At 45.8% G+C, this 15,906-nt stretch overlaps 1 protein-coding gene across 1 annotated transcript in view; it reads left to right on the plus strand.

The window, feature by feature from the left end:
• Positions 1-3,632: 3,632 nt before the first annotated feature.
• Positions 3,633-15,906, plus strand: part of si:dkey-40c11.2 (drebrin-like protein A) — a 39,890-nt gene continuing 27,616 nt past the window's right edge. The window contains exon 1 of the mRNA XM_062542789.1: positions 3,633-3,920. Coding sequence (XP_062398773.1) covers positions 3,829-3,920 — 92 coding nt within the window. The 5' untranslated portion in view covers positions 3,633-3,828. The remainder of the gene's footprint in view (positions 3,921-15,906) is intronic.

The following is a 15,906-nucleotide window of genomic DNA, read 5'->3' on the forward strand; positions in this document are numbered from 1 at the left end:
TGCCTTTGGACTGTTCAAGAGCTCCATGCTGTGTTATCTATATATGATCAGTTTGGAAATTGTCGTAACTGTCTATCAACACTCATGTCTAATTCAAATACTACCTAGGAACCTCCACCTTTAGCAACCTACTTTATATAGCAGAGTAACCACTATGAATACCCTATGATAAACCTAACAGCTATCTCAATTACCCTTGCAACAATATAGAAATCATCGTAATCACCCTAGTAATATTAACACAGACATCAATTCAACTTTCCATTTCCACTTTCTCTCCATCCATTTACTTCCAACTATTCATTCCTCTACTAAACTGTCCTCCTATCAACATCCATTAATCTACCTATACACATCCATTAAACTATTTGTCTATCAACATTCAGTAAACTATCTGTCTTGTCAACATCCATTAAACGGTCTACCTCTACACATCCCATAAACTATGTCTATTAAACTATCTGCCTATCAACATTTATTAAACCATATCAACCTAGCAACCACCATATGTGTCTTAGCAACACCTAACACTCTCAATTACCCTAGCAAGAACCTAGCAACCACCACTATGTCAACCTAGGAACCACCGTAGTAACCAATATGTATTACCTTGTCTCCATCTATCTAACCTTCCATCCAACTTTCTCTCCATCCATTTACTTCAAACCATTGATTAAACTGTCTATCTGTCTCTCAACATAAATGAAACTGTTTGTCTATCAACATCCATTAAACTATTTATCAACATCCATCAATATCTGTGTCTAATTCAATTGCTACTTAGCAACCTCCATAGCAAGCAACTCTAAAAATACATAACTTTATAACAACATACTGTAAATTACACCACATGTAAATTCTCATTCGCTCTGTTTTATCCCATCTCTAAAAAACTATTGTTTTTCATTCATCATTTTTCAACAAAAATATTCCTCACATCAACATCAACAGCCTGTGCCTTTACAGCTAAATGTTTATTTATATCAAAGTGGGCTAGTTTTATTTTACTTTTACACAAATATTGGAAGGACTTAAATAGGCCTACAGTTCAAAGTAGGCCTACAAATGCTGTTGTATTCAGTGGTAGTAACAGGTAGAATAAAAAAAAAAAAAAAGGTGAAAACCTTTAAAAGTTTACAAGCTCTGTTATTTTTTGCAGCTCGACAATTTTTTTGGCAGGTGAGGGGGCAAAATGGCTCTTTTGATAATAAAGGTTGCAGAGCCCTGGGCTAGGGTATAGGCCTACTATAATAACCACACACAAAGCACAGCACAAAACAGTACATCTCTCTTTCAATCTATTGTCAAGTGTGGCCCACGGCTTGCTTTATGGAAGTAGTATGCCCCACAAAAAACCCTTATTATAGTACCCTGCTGTAGATGGTGATGTGGCCATCTAGTGGAGAGATCAGTAATTACTACAACTAATTTGTGATTTTATTTTTTTGTTGTACCAGTTTGATAACATATTGTGTCGACAGTGACATTATTAGTACAGTATGTGGGGGCCGATTACAACAGAGTGGGAGAAGTTGTAACAGAATCAAACAAAAAAAAAAAAACATATAAAAGTGAAGAATAATGTCCAGGTGGTCACCTTTGACCCACTGAGTAACCCTGACACATGCCAACCCTTAATGACAACTTGGAATACGTGAGCTTTGGGGGTTGACTGATAGATTACTGCACTGCTATTCCTCAGACTCCTAAATCAGTATAAACAAACAAAGACAGAGACATATACATGACATAGAGTTTCACATGGCAGTGGTATGCTTCTTGAGGGTCTCTAGGAGCTAAGGTCAAGACTGTGAGAACACCATGTTGGTATTTGAGTGTAGGCTTGACCAGGGGAGAGACTCAAGTTCATCAGATACGGAAAATCAGAGGATAGATGATCATGGGAGTTTGTGTACCACACATATTTGACCCATATACCAACATTCAAAACCTCTCAGTTTGTTTAGTGTTATGTCGTAAAGAAACCTACAGTTACATGCTAAAGCCAGAGAAGTTAGGCACAAAAACAGATTCAATGTAATTTTGCAAAATTGTCCAACATCACAAGATAATCCAAATAGTAACCTCATTCAGCAGAAACATACTGTAGCAAGAGTGCACCTCTAGAACCATTAGTCTTGGAAGTTCAGGGATGCTCTAGAGTCTAACCTCTCTAGGGATTCACTGCTTCTGTGGCGGGTCGAACTCTCGCCTCAGAAGGTAGAGAGAAACACCCTCAGGCCCTGTTGCACAGTGACAACTGAGACTTACGAGAAATTAGACATCACTGCCTGAGGGATGTACGTGAGTGGGTGGACACACACACACACACACACACACACAAACGCGCGCGCGCGCACACACACACGCACACACACACACACACACACACACACACACACACACACACACACACACACACACACACACACACTATAATGGTCCCAAAAAACTCAACAGCTCTCAACATGTATACTTGATAGAATAGTGTGACTGTGCATATGTGACTAATTAGCCTCTGGGATTCACACACAGACCGACACACACAAGGGTGTGAAAGTCAATGTCACCATGATATCCAATATGATATCCAATATGATCATATGAATCATGTACATAATATAATGTTGAATCAGTATTTGAAATTAAGCTGGTGGTCTATTTCGGTGCCCAAGGTCAGTGGAGTGCAAGGCTGAAAGATGCAGTGGCAAGCTGGAAAGGAACTGAGAATAAGGACAGACACTATTCAGAGACATTGTAAGACTGGCTCTTCATGAGAACATAAGAACATAATAAAGCAACACCAGATATTTTACCTCAAAAGAATGGTTTCAAACACATGCTAATGCCGACTTACAATATGGAGAATAACTGGACACTGGATAGTGCCAGAAGGCGTTGAATATTGACGGCAAGGGGAATAATTGGAATATCAATTATTCCATGGTCCCTATAGTTGCTTTAGAACACAAAGCACCCCCTCCTCCCTATAGTGACAGGCTCTGATGACCATCTCTGGACATGGCAACAGAACTCCCCTCTTGCTCTTAGAAATGAGTCTGTTGCCCCAAAACCAGTTCCCATGAAATTGCCCATGTTGATTCCATCAGGGTCTCCCTGGGCCAACTCCACAGTAAATGCGTTCTCTCTCTGGAACTGCCAAAAAAGTAGGGTCTGCTCAGAGCCACTCCACAATAGCTGATTGACAACTCAATGGCGTGTCACTGGGTGACTTCAACTCCTCTTCAGCTGAAATGTATCGGTAGTTATTGATATCCCGTTGACAAACCCAACTGCAGGTTACACAATCAAGAAAAGAACAATACGGCAGGTTATGGAGAATAATGATTAAACCCGTTTTTAAACAGTTGATATGAATATGTACCGCACAAGGACTGCGAACATGTAGCAAATGTAGTTACATATAGTTCTAATCGTTATTTTCATTCTCGATTGTTGTATTAACAAAATGCATAACTGTCCAAACATCATTATAATCGCGTGAGGTGTAGCCTACTGTGCGAGTTCCAGTGTAAGCGCGATTTGGATTTTCGTAACTGCGACTTTTTCCCTCGACGGGAGGTGGGGCTTTTGGCGAAAGATTGCATTTCCAAAGTTTTCCCCTCTCACCGTTAAATTCTGGTGCAGAAGAAAACGCTATGTGGTGCCTGCCCACCAGAACGAGAGCCGTCCCCAGCAGTTACTAAGAGTAAGCTACTCAGTTTGCAAACCACAGCTATTATTTTCTCGGATTGGGTATCTCGGTTTTAGGTTTGCCTCCTGACTTGAAACTTTTGAGGTAGCCTGGCATTGCTGAGGGAGGATTTGATGACAATGAGAGGAGTAAACTTGGATACCTACAACCTCTCCTTGCTGACTGCAAAGGAGGACATTCTGAATCCCCGAGCCTCCACCAACTGGTAAAGTATTTAATTAATTGAGAACACTGTGAAACCAATGTAAACATGAAAAGAACTACAGACAATGCAATACTGAAGACGCATTTCACGGAGTGTTCGTCTTGAGTTCGTCTTATTAGCTTTTGATTTAAACATTACTGGCATGATTCTGTTGAGTTATGTAAATCGTTGGCCGTCTTGCAAGTAACTCAGAGGATAAAGAAATTCTTACTACACTGAGGTGGAGAGTCGAATAGTGCGTATCGTTACGTTACTTGCATTACCTTAATGCATCAGCTATATTAATTGTCCTAGGACACCTGAACTGTTTCAGGTAGGCTACCTGCCAAATAAATACTTCATATAGGTAGTCCTGCTTCGCAAAATCGGTCATTACTTTGAAGTGTAAGTGTGAAGTGTAACAAATCCTTTTCTGAATTATTACGAATTTCAAGGTGAGCCATGGTCTTGTACTTATACTGGCGCACACCATATCACTGAAACAGTAGACTATGCAGTTTCTTTTCAAAACATGATTGCTTCACAGCTTTACTAAACAGGAACTCTTTGCTTCATCAGTCTGGGCCGTCCTGAATGCTAAAAAAACCCCAAAAAAACACGGTTAGTGGTTTGTGCTCACAGAGTTGTGTTAATATGTGAGGAGTCGTGCTGAACATTGTATGAAGGTGATAGATTGAAGTCTCTCATCCTCATGAATGGCTAATGCTCTGTCCACTTCTAGCATTACGGGGTGTGGTGAGGTGTGGAAGTCAGGTTTCTTTCCACAGAGATGACTTCTCAGTGCTAACTAAGCATGGGGCAAGCCCTCGCATCACAGCCTTCTATGCTGTCTGTTTCACACACACACACACACACACACACTCTCACACACACACACACACACACACACACACACACACACACACACACACACACACACACACACACACACACACACACACACACACACACACAGTCCTCTTGGCCATTGCTCCTCTGAACCTCCAAGGGAAACAATGTGCATTGTCCTGTGTGTGTGTGTGTGTGTGTGTGTGTTGGGGCTTGGCTTCTCGGTAGCCATGGTGACGTCGCACTCCCCTGCAGCTCGCCTCTCCCTCTGTTGCATCTCAAGTGGCAGTTTCCGTAATGTCCACAGACAGGTCGGGGATCCACCACCGCTCGCCGCCACGGCACTGCGCTGTGCACAACCAGCTCAGGGGCTGCGGTCTGTTTCGTGTTGCGCAGAAACACCATGGAAACACTTTTACAGCTGCCATTCAGGCAACATGAGAGGAGAGAGAGAACGGTTGTGGGGTGGGGGGTGGGTGGCAGGGGGGGGACTACAAGGCATCATGAAGATGCATGAGTAAAGTTTAGCTTTGGAAAATACTAGTGGTTGTGCAAGTGATGTACAGTATGTATATGAAAGCCTGTGCAAGAAACCATGTTTCATTTTTGCCTTCTCACAGAAGAAAAAGAGAGTATGCGAAAGGAGGATGTGAATATATGTGAGGGGGCTTTAGTGAGTTATGGCCGGTATGGTCCCTCTTATAGGTTAAGCACGATAAAGGTGTTTAATGTGATGATAGTTCCTTCAAGGAATTTAAACCCCTCTCAGTCTGAGGAGGGCTGTTGCCACGACACCAAGTTGAGAAGTCACGATGACATCATAAAGTTTTCCAGACGGCCCCACCACGTTGTGTGTGTGTGTGTGTGTGTGCGCGTCTGTGTCTGTGTGCATGTGTGTGAATGAGAGAAACTGTTTGTGTGTGTGTGTGTGTGTGCATGTGTGTGTGTGTGTGTGTGTGTGTGTGTGTGTGTGTGTGTGTGTGTGTGACCCCACTGGCCTTGAGGCCCCCATGTCTATTATCTACGGACCTTGCAGCAGGAGGGGGGCAACTCAATGGGAAATGGCCCTGATGTTGACAGACCTCAGATGAGACCAGACTATTTCACCTCTCTCTCTTTCTCTTTCTCTTTCTCTTTTTCTCTCTCTCATTCTCTCTCTGTCTATCTGTCTGTCTGTCTGTCTCTCTCTCTCATTCTCTCTCTCTCCCCCCACCCCATCTCAGAGAGCACACAACTCATTCTCACACACAATCTTTCTCTGTTCAGTCACTGCTTTTCCTCTTGTAAAAATTTGACCATGGCTAAATTTAGCATCTGGAGAAGCGGCATTAGACTCTGTCCTTTGAGTCGAGCGGGTCAATAAAATCAATCCGGATACTTTAAGTTAGCCACACATTTACAGCAGTATTTCAGAGGGGGAAAAAAAGACTAGTTCTGTGTTACACAGGTCCTTTTTTCTCTCTCCCTTGCACAATATGCTCTACAGTACTTGGATCAGAGGGGCTTGTTCAAACAGTGGAAACAGCAAACACACCCGTTTTCCCCAGAGATACTCGCATTTCTCTTATTCGCTGTCATTGGGTGTGGAGCTGACATTATGCTGGGCCTGACTCAGCTGGCAGTCCACTAACGCCGATTGGAACAGATCATTGTGCTCTGTGACAGACTGAGGAGCTGCCCAGGAGACAAAGGAACTGTCGACACTTGCCCCGACAAACGTGCAACCTAGGTGGTTTGTACTGGTTATCATGCACGTGGTTGGTAAGATCAGACTTTTTTTTTTTTTTAAATGAAGTGCCATCATTGGTTCCCACGGCGGAATTGGGAACGCCAGGGGGCAACTCCCCATGACCTGACAGCAAAGGAATTCACTGCAAGATTTTTCCCTCTTATCTTAGTTATGGAATCACATAATGAATGTAATAGTGTTTAGGGCAAAAGACGTTTGTTTACAAAAGCGTGCACACAGCGAATGGAAAAGTAGAGGCTTGTGCACTGGTGTGGAGGTTTTGAGGCCAATCTTGGCTGAAGCGGCGTCTCTTGAACTAATCTTTATATATCCAATGCCTTTTAATTCATGATTTTCCCCATTGCCCATCAATGAAATCCACTGCCTTCGGGTGAAATATTTCCTAGTTCAACGTAAACACATTGAATCAAATCACTCGGCAGACTTTACACAAAAAAATGAAATCCTGATGAGGGAATGGGCAGCTGGAAGTCTTTCCACTGTCTTTATGCAGTCTGAGCACTGTCCTAGTTTAAAAAGGGGGATGATTGCGTTCCCCTTTTCACAATGTGTTTTCACATACCAAGTTTGTATGGCCTGTGGTCATCCATCTTCTCTGTGTATGCCATTGGGAGAGTAGCAAATAGATGACAGGTGTTCCCAATCACTAGCACATTAGCTTGGAATGGTATTGTGTAGGTGATGTCTAGGGGGCAGCCGTGGCCTACTGGTAAGGGCCTTGTTTGTAACCAGAGGGTTGCCAGTTCGATCCCCGACCAGTCCATGGCTGAAGTGCCCTTGAGCAAGGCACCTAACCCCTCACTGCTCCAGGTTAGTGTGTACTTCCCTTCACTGTGTGCAGTGTGTGTTCACTAATTCACGGATGGGTTAATGCAGAGATCAAATTCCTTGTACTGTATACACAAGTATACATGGCCAATAAGCCTGATTTGATTTGATATGGGAGAGATTGGCATTGTTACTTCTAGTTACGTGAAGAAATTGTTTGCTTTTGTTATCTGTACTGGTGCTCATACATTGATAGTTACTAAAACGGAACTGCAATATTCAGTTACTGAAAGTGTCATGGTCCTTTATAGTGACGCAGCCTGGAAGTCAAGGATAAGAGATCACAAAGATGACATGTAGAATTGCTTTACTGAAATCATTTTTCACCACAGCAGGGACTTAGGATGAATAGTACTTGAGGTACGTGAGGTATGTGTAAACGTGAGGTATGTGTAAAACTGTTTTATGTTGTGTTTTGAACTGCTTGCCTCTGAAATAGGTAGCTAAATCCTCAGGTCATATGGTCAGTGGATGCAGGTGGCAAATCAGGTCAGTCTGGCGCACGACAGCTGCTGACGCACTGTTTAAAGACTTGAACATGACTCATGTTTACACAGGTGGGAAATACGGACTGCCGCGGTTCCACCATTCGCCTAATTTGTTGAAGTGTTTGGCATATTCACAGCTAAGATGATGTAATCGAGAACATTTATGAGATAATCGTGTGATAGATACCAAGATAACACTATTACACCTGCTGGGCAAACTATTAATTGCGCAACAATGTTTTTCATTAAGTGCTTCTTTGCTGTAGGCACACACCATAATTGCCTCTTATTATAATGGATTTGTTTTCATTATAGATATGTGATATTGTGACTCATTCTAGGTGAATGGGCCTTAAGTCCAAAGTCTGTGCTGAAATCTGTCATAATCTTAATTGTGAAGCATTGGGGAGCCTTCTTGTGCCCTTGAAGAATGTTCTAGAAAAAAAAGAGACCTGAAAGTCTTCTCATGTTCCCTGAGTGATGTGGGGAGTCAAACGATAATACCCATGACCAGGAACGTGGCATTTTTCGCTCAGCTGCCTCACATCTAAGGACGCGGCCCTGACCGCCACTGCCGATCAAGCGGTGATGCCGCTGCTTTGAGTGGACTTGTCTTTGAGCGCCCACGGGACGAGAGGCGTCCCACCTGCCTTGACACCAGACGACTCGGGTTTCAGCGCAGGGCCAGGTGTTTGATGTGCACTCGTTTTGCTCGCCAGGAGAGCCCCTGGCTCACTCGCTCGCTCGCTCGCTCGTTCACGCGTGGCTAAGGTGAGCTACGAGAGAGGCTCGACTTTCGCCAATTATCCCCCCGACACCGAGACTCCCTCTGAGGGGAACGGCTGTGATGAGTGTTGAGCAGCCGCTCGCCCACATATGGCATGTTTGCTGCTTCCTTATGGGAGACGGCGTGCATTCACAAATTAGCTTATTTGCTGTTCCTTGGAGAGAGTCCACCTCTGATAGAGCGGTGTTTTACCAGTACAGATGGCTGCTGATTTTTGCCTGAGGTCCGATGTAGCTGAAGAGGCAATGGCCGGGTTTCCCAGATTCGTTAAGAAGCTCTTAAGTGCTAAGAACTTCTTAGGAGCGTTCTTAGAATGTTCTCAGAGTGCTCCTAAGAAGTTCCTAGCACTTACAGTGAGAGCTTCTTAACGAATCTGGGAAACGTGGCCATCGTCTGTGTATTGTCTAGAACTGTTTGATAGAGATGTGATGTTTTACAGACCTCATGGGCATTTGAGCAGCTGGAGTGAGCTTTTTCCATGACCCAGAGTGGGAAACTGTGGTTCCTGTTGTTCCTACCTGTGCACTTTGGGTGGCACGGGATGCGTGGGAGTGCCGTGATTGTTGCGCCCGTAATTACACCTTTCGTAAACATCTGAAGGGTCCTGATCTCATAACAATCACCCTTGGCCTGCCTAAATGATGTTTACAGTGTGAACAATGTTTCAGCGCAGATTACATGTAGTTATGTCTACTCTCTGGCCTGCACTCTGATATCTTAAATATGTGTGAGATAGAGGGAGATAGGAGAGAGAGAGAGAGAGCGAGAGAGAGGGAGGGATGAGGAGGAGTGTTGTTGTTTACCCATACATCATGTTTGGTGCCTCACACACAAACCCCACACATGTGTCCATTGTTGTTCTCTAAGGCCGTGTCAACACATAGACTGACATGTTTATCCAGACTCAATGACCTGACTCAGCAGCTTGTCTATACACTGACTCAGCACTAAAGCCTGACCAGGCCCCCTGTCTTTTTATCATTCCTCTTGTCTCTTCTCTCTGTGTCTCTCTGTCTCTCTCTGTCTGTCTCTCTCTCTCTCTTTCTATCTCTATCTGCTCCAAACACCTCAAAGTCAAAACCCAAACTGTCATCACCCCTCCCCATCACACACACACACACACACACACACACACACACACACACACACATACACACACACACACACACACACACACACACGCGCACGCAGTGAGGCTTTGCAACCTCCGGACGAAATCACTTTGGAGAGCAAAGGCCACAGAGACCCTTCAACACAACAGACGCACTGTATCTCCAGTCGTGAGCGATCCGTTTTGTGTGCGGCCCCTGCCTGGCATCCATCCGCTCGCAGATGAAAGCGCAGCATTCGCTCGATGGAAAAAGCTCAAATATTTATGCGAGTTGAAGTGGGCTGCGCAGGACAGAGGCTGAAGGAGGAGACGACGCAGCATGCTGTGCAAGGGGCCACAGCCACTGTTTCCAAACAAACAGCACTGTGTCCCCGCAAGACAGTGGCCAGTGGAAACTATGCTTTCTTAAGCAGGCTCAAGTCTCAGGAAAGATAACCAGGGAGATTAGTCGGCCATCAACAGAGATAATGTATTATGCATTGGTTTTTTTTTTTTGAACAAGCCTCAATCATCCTCATGGCCTGTTTCTCTGCCAATCAAGCCTGGAGGACTGTAGTGGAAGGCTACTGATGTACCGCTGGGCTAAAATAGTTTAGTGTGTTTGTTTGTTTCTCTTGAATGGATGCATTGTTGGCATGCTGTCTGGCTTTTTATGGTAGCTGATTGACGGATGAACTAATTCAGTTGCTTGGGTTAGGAGGCAGTAAGTTGGAAATTACCAGCAAGTAATTGCAACTTTGATCAAGACTTAGTGCATACCTGAATTTGACATGTTGTGTTGGCAACACAAGCTGATCTTGTCCCTGCAAGTTAAATAGTGTTTGAATTAATCCCCAATGACAAATACAGAAAAATACACACACACACACACACACACACACATACTGTACACACACTCACAGCCACACAAAAACATGCACACAAAACAGACACATTCAGGTGTCAAGACCAAATGAAAAGAGTTACTCCCTTTTGACCACTGCCAGGATGTCTGAACAACAGAGGATCCTCCTGTGGTTGTGTGTGTGTGTGTCTGTTTCTGTTTCTGTGTGTGTGTCTGTTTCTGCTTCTGTGTGTGTGTGTGTGTGTGTGTGCGTGTGTGTGTGTTTTGCTGTTTATGTGTGCATTCCTCCGGAAACTGGTAGCCCTTCCCAATGCGTTTGAACTCTGGCTTTACAATGCTGCCAGACGATATCCGTCAGCCTCCCCATTGTGTGGCGGAAGGGTCGTTTCCTTTGGCGGAAAGGGTCTGATCAGAACGCCTGACATCTCAACGCTCATTCACCTCGGGGGGTGGGGGGGTTGAGCAGCAGAAAAACGAGCTGTATAATGCCTAGGTTCAGAGAAAACATTTGATTTGAATGACCATGAGGTGACTCAGTTTTTCTGTTCCGTAGAAATCAAGAGACCATAGACGGGCAAATCTAGTGACCTCCCTGGACAGCTCTGACCAGTCTAGCACCAGTAGCAAGCACTAATTTCTCTCGGTCATCATTAGGACATCAAACTGATGAAATTGTGAAATGTTAACATGTTCAGTAAGGGAAGCAGTATATGGCAAGTCTAGTCTAACTCTTTGCATGTTGTGAACTTGCCCGTGGGAAACTGATGTAAGATTCAATGAGGCAATGCATTTCAACATACATCTTGAATAAGTTCACCTTGAGTTGATCTAAGAAGAACTGCGCCCCTCTTTTCAGGGGGGAGTGGACAAAGAGTTTTTCGTTGTATTACGTCAAGGGGAGTCAAGCGGCCAAACATCTCTCCCAAATCGTTTAATTGGTGTTTGTCCTTCTCGGCTGCATCTGTTCCGTGCTTCAGTGCTTGTCGTCCAACACCCTCTGTTGAATGATGCGCCGTGACATCAAAGAATGCCTGCTGGAAGGAGGCCTGGATGTCGTCATACGCTCAGCACTCAGCCAGGGGAACTACAGCCGTTACTAAAGACACATGTCTCTAAACTCTCTCTCTCTCTCTCTCTCTCTCTCTCTCTCCCTTTCTTTCTTTCACTGGTGTTCTGTGTGTGCCCTTGTCAGGGTGTGTGTTTGAATGTTTAGATCTGCGTAGGCATTATTAAATGCAACAGCAGCTGAACGCTGAACGCTGAACGCTGAACGCCACTCTCCTGCTTGCTCGTCTGCAACATGTCCATGCCTGCATGTGCCAGAAAATTGAAGGATGTGGGAAAGATGTTAAATTGTTGGTGCAAACAGACATTTTAGTTAACAGGCTTGTAAATGATTTCTAATGACTATAATTACTCTGACCATAATGGTGGTTGTTATCACAAACAAATAGTAGGTTTCAAGATCTTGGAGAAATCACTTAGTTAGTAACACCACATTGTTCTTAGTAACGATCAATGTTAATGATCTGGAGGGTGTACGTATGTTGTTTATAGATGTGTGCAGAATAGATATCTTCTGTGCTAGTACACAGTCAAGCAGGGGCTGTTGGGACAGGACACATGGGTCACGGGTGCAGTGGTACACAATAACGCAATGCAATGTTCTTCTGACCGCACTAGGGAGGAAGGGAACCTTTTCCCCATGAGTCAAGTCTCCCTGGATAGCCATTCGATACGCTATCATGACTTGACTTCCTGTGTGCTTTGTATGTGACTGTGCGATACTTAAGACAAGGTTTCTGTTCAAGGCAGAATGCATTGTCTTCGCACCCTTGTAGGCTAATGCCCATTGTTTCAGTGGGTGAATGAATAATCACCTTCATAGATGGGGCCATTTCAGGTTTCAGAGAGCTTTTCACGGAGCCACTTGCAACCCCACTCACAGTCACAACCCCAGTCCTTGGTCCTGCATTTAACCCTCCTAAGCTATTTCTGTTCTAGCGAATGGAGCCAAGCGTATTATGTATTATATTGTATGTATGTATGTATATATTAGAGTTCATTGGAATGAGACAGCGGGTTAGCTGGAGTGGGCTGGAAAGGAGCAGGCATTTCCCTCTGCCCTGGTGTCCTACTCCAATGCTGTTTTTGACTGTTAATCCCCATCTGGTCCGTGGTGAATCAGCATTTCCGGGAAGTGTGTGTGTGTGTGTGTGTGTGTGTGTGTGTGTGTGTGTGTGTGTGTGTGTGTGTAATGTGTTAGTTGTTGGCACAGACTGGGCTCATTTTGTACAGCATTCCTACACTTGGTCTCCCCACGTACAGCCCAGCGAACCCTGTTAAGTGGATCAAAAGAAGTGCGTAAAGCAGTTTCACTCTCCCCTTCTCTTGCCTACACACCAGCTCTGCTGCTCTGGGTTGCTGTGCAAAGGAAGTGATCTCATCTTTGGAGAATGCCTCATTTGAGGTATTCCCTATGCATCCATGACCATTCCCTCGCCTCCCCTCTCCTCTCCTCTCCTCTCCTCTCCTCTCCTCTCCTCTCCTCTGCTCTGCTCTCCTCCTTTCCTCTCTCCTCTCCACCCCTCCTCTCCTTTTTTCTCCTCTCCTCCTCCCCCTCCTCTCCTCTCCTCTCTCTCCTCTCCTCCCCCCCTCTGTTCTCCTCCACTCTCCTCTGCTCCTATGCTCCTCTGCTCTCCCCTCCCCTCTCATCACCTCTCCTCTCCTCCTCTGCTCTCCTCTCCTCCCCTCCCCTCCTCTTTCCTCTCCTCTGCTCCTCTGCTCTCCTCTCTCCAGCCTGTCACCCGCTCCCGTTGTTTCCCCTCCATCCTCTTGTCTGGATCTGTTTAGAGAGTTATGCCCCTCTCCCTATTTTGGCACAGACCTTTATGGATTTATTTATATATTTATTTATTTATTTGTTGGACTGCAGTGAGTTTTTCGCTGAGAGCAGTAAGTTCCATTCCTTCCTGCCACGGTCCAGCCTCCTCATCTCCTGCGTCTGCCAAGTTCTAGTTCTACAACTTCCTGTCGAGCTTTTAGTGTCCATTTCATGTTTCTACCTCTGCCTTTCAAATGATACTTATCTTACTAGATTTTCATGTTCTTTTCCTTCTTTCTTTTGTTCCTTCTTTCCCTCTTTCTTTCTTTCTTTCTTTCTGTTTTCTTCTCTTTTTCTTTCTTTTCTTTCTTTCTTGTAGTTCCTGGTCTTAATGGCACTCTGTAGCCCTGACATTTCATTCCTCTCTCTGGATATGTCATTGTTCTCTCCCCTCCTCCTCCTCAGGCAGCAGCACAATGCTATTTTAAAAATACTCTCATTCTCACCAATTCCTGTGTTTCTCTGCGCTCCCCTCTTTTGTACACAGTCTGAACTAATTCCTTCCCCTCTCTTTCTCTCTCTCTCTTTCATTCGCTCCAGAAATAGCTGTCGTTTGGCTGTAATGGCCACCCAGGGGAGAGCTGACATCAGCCACCACCTTGCCCCCCACCGTACACACACACACACACACACACACACACACTTACATCAACATCAACATCAACATCAACTACATAGACTTTTCATAAACTATCGGCAGTGCATGTAAGTATAACACACACACACACACACATTCAAACCACGCTCTCACATCTCACATCTCATGTCCTGAGCGACCAAAGGCCACTAATTGCTCTGAATGAGCACACACAGTACAAACCCGACCGTGCGACGACTGGAAAAGATAATTGCGTGAGCCCCCGTTCCTAATGACGTGCTCTAGTCTGCAGCCTTGCGGTGAGCGGTAGCTCTGACTGGGTGCCGGTGAGGTGCGCGCCGACAGGGTGTCGCGCACAGAGTCACCCCCCTCCCCCGGGTCTGAGGGTCTGGGTGCTGGGTTCTGGGGTTCTGGGGCTTTATGCGTCTGGCCCGCCGCGGATCCAGCGGAGCCAGGCCACCAGGGCCCGGTTCGGTGAGTCAGAGGCCCGGTCGCGGCGCGGGTCTGCCAGGGCTGTTTACGCGCAGATGAATCAGAGTTTGGCGCGTGGCAGCAGTCAGTGGGACACGGAGCCGGTGCCAGATGGCAATGAGTTTACGAGCTCTTACAGGCCCCTTTCTCTCTCTTCCTCTCTCTCTCTCTCTCTCTCTCTCTCTCTCTCCCTCTTTTTTTTCTCTGCTGAGGTAGCTGGAGTGGAAACGCATGTGTCTCTCTAAGCCGAGTCACACACACAGTAACTCTCAGGAAGAGAGAGAGAGTGTGTATGTGTGTGTGTGTGTGTGTGTGTGTGTCGGGGGGGGGGGGGGGGGGGGGGTTGGGGGAGGTGTAAGGATGTGGAGGCCAGGTTCCTCTGGTGTAGAAGCTGTGCAGAAACCCACTGACAACCAGGTGTCTTACTTTCTATGGCTTACAGTCTGAGCCCTCACTAAAAAAATGAAGGAGAAGTGTAGTAGTGTTCAATGAAGTGTTGATGATGTCCAGCCATTGCAAAGATGGACCAGATGTGTTACTTTGATTTTGATCCGTCACAGTGGGTTTGGACCGGCCTCCTCCGTGTCAGGGTCGCCGAGGGAGGTTTTGAACGTCCAAATCTTCACATTAACAACTGTCCATGGACTCCAATGCTTACGAAACGCATTTCCGATCCTCCGCTGGCCTGTCGCTCAAGAATTCCAGCAGGCTACAACGTTGGCAGATCAGCATTTTGCCCATGTTTGGATCTGGGGAGGGGGATTTAGGGATATGAGTGGTAGGATGTTTATCCCTCCCTCCCTCTCTCCCTCATTCTCCAGCTTTCTTCCCCCCCTCCTCTCTTCTCCTTCCCCCCTCCTTTCTTCTCCCCTCCTCCTCTCTTCTCCCATCCTCCTCTCTTCTCCTCCCCCCTCTCTTCTCCTTCCTCCCCCTCTCCTCTCTTCTCCTCACCCCTCTCTTCTCCTTCCTCCCCCTCTTCTCTCTTCTCCCCTCCTCCTCTCCTCTCTTCTCCTTACTCCCCCCCTCCTCTCTTCTCCTTCCTCCCCCTCTCCTCTCTTCTCCTTCCTCCCGCGCCCCCTCCTCTGCTCTGACCCGGGCCTATAAATAGCCGCTGGGGCCCATGGTCAGGATGGGGCCAGTGGACGCTAATTTACAGCTGCCCAGAGACGGGGTCCCAGGGAAAAAAGGGGGGAGAGTTTGGGGGCACACACGGAGCATTCTTGCTTCCCACTCTTTCTCTCCCTCTCTCTCTCTTTTTCTTTCCTTTACCTTCATCCCACTTCCATCTCTTTCTTTCCCTCTCTCTCTCTATCTCTATCTCTCTCTCTCTCTCCCGGTCTCTCTGTCAGTCTCTTTCTCTCAAAGTCAAAGTATGTGTTGCCAAAGCAAACCATTTA

Source organism: Sardina pilchardus, chromosome 8 (assembly GCF_963854185.1).
Source record: "Sardina pilchardus chromosome 8, fSarPil1.1, whole genome shotgun sequence".
NCBI lineage: Eukaryota > Metazoa > Chordata > Actinopteri > Clupeiformes > Clupeidae > Sardina > Sardina pilchardus.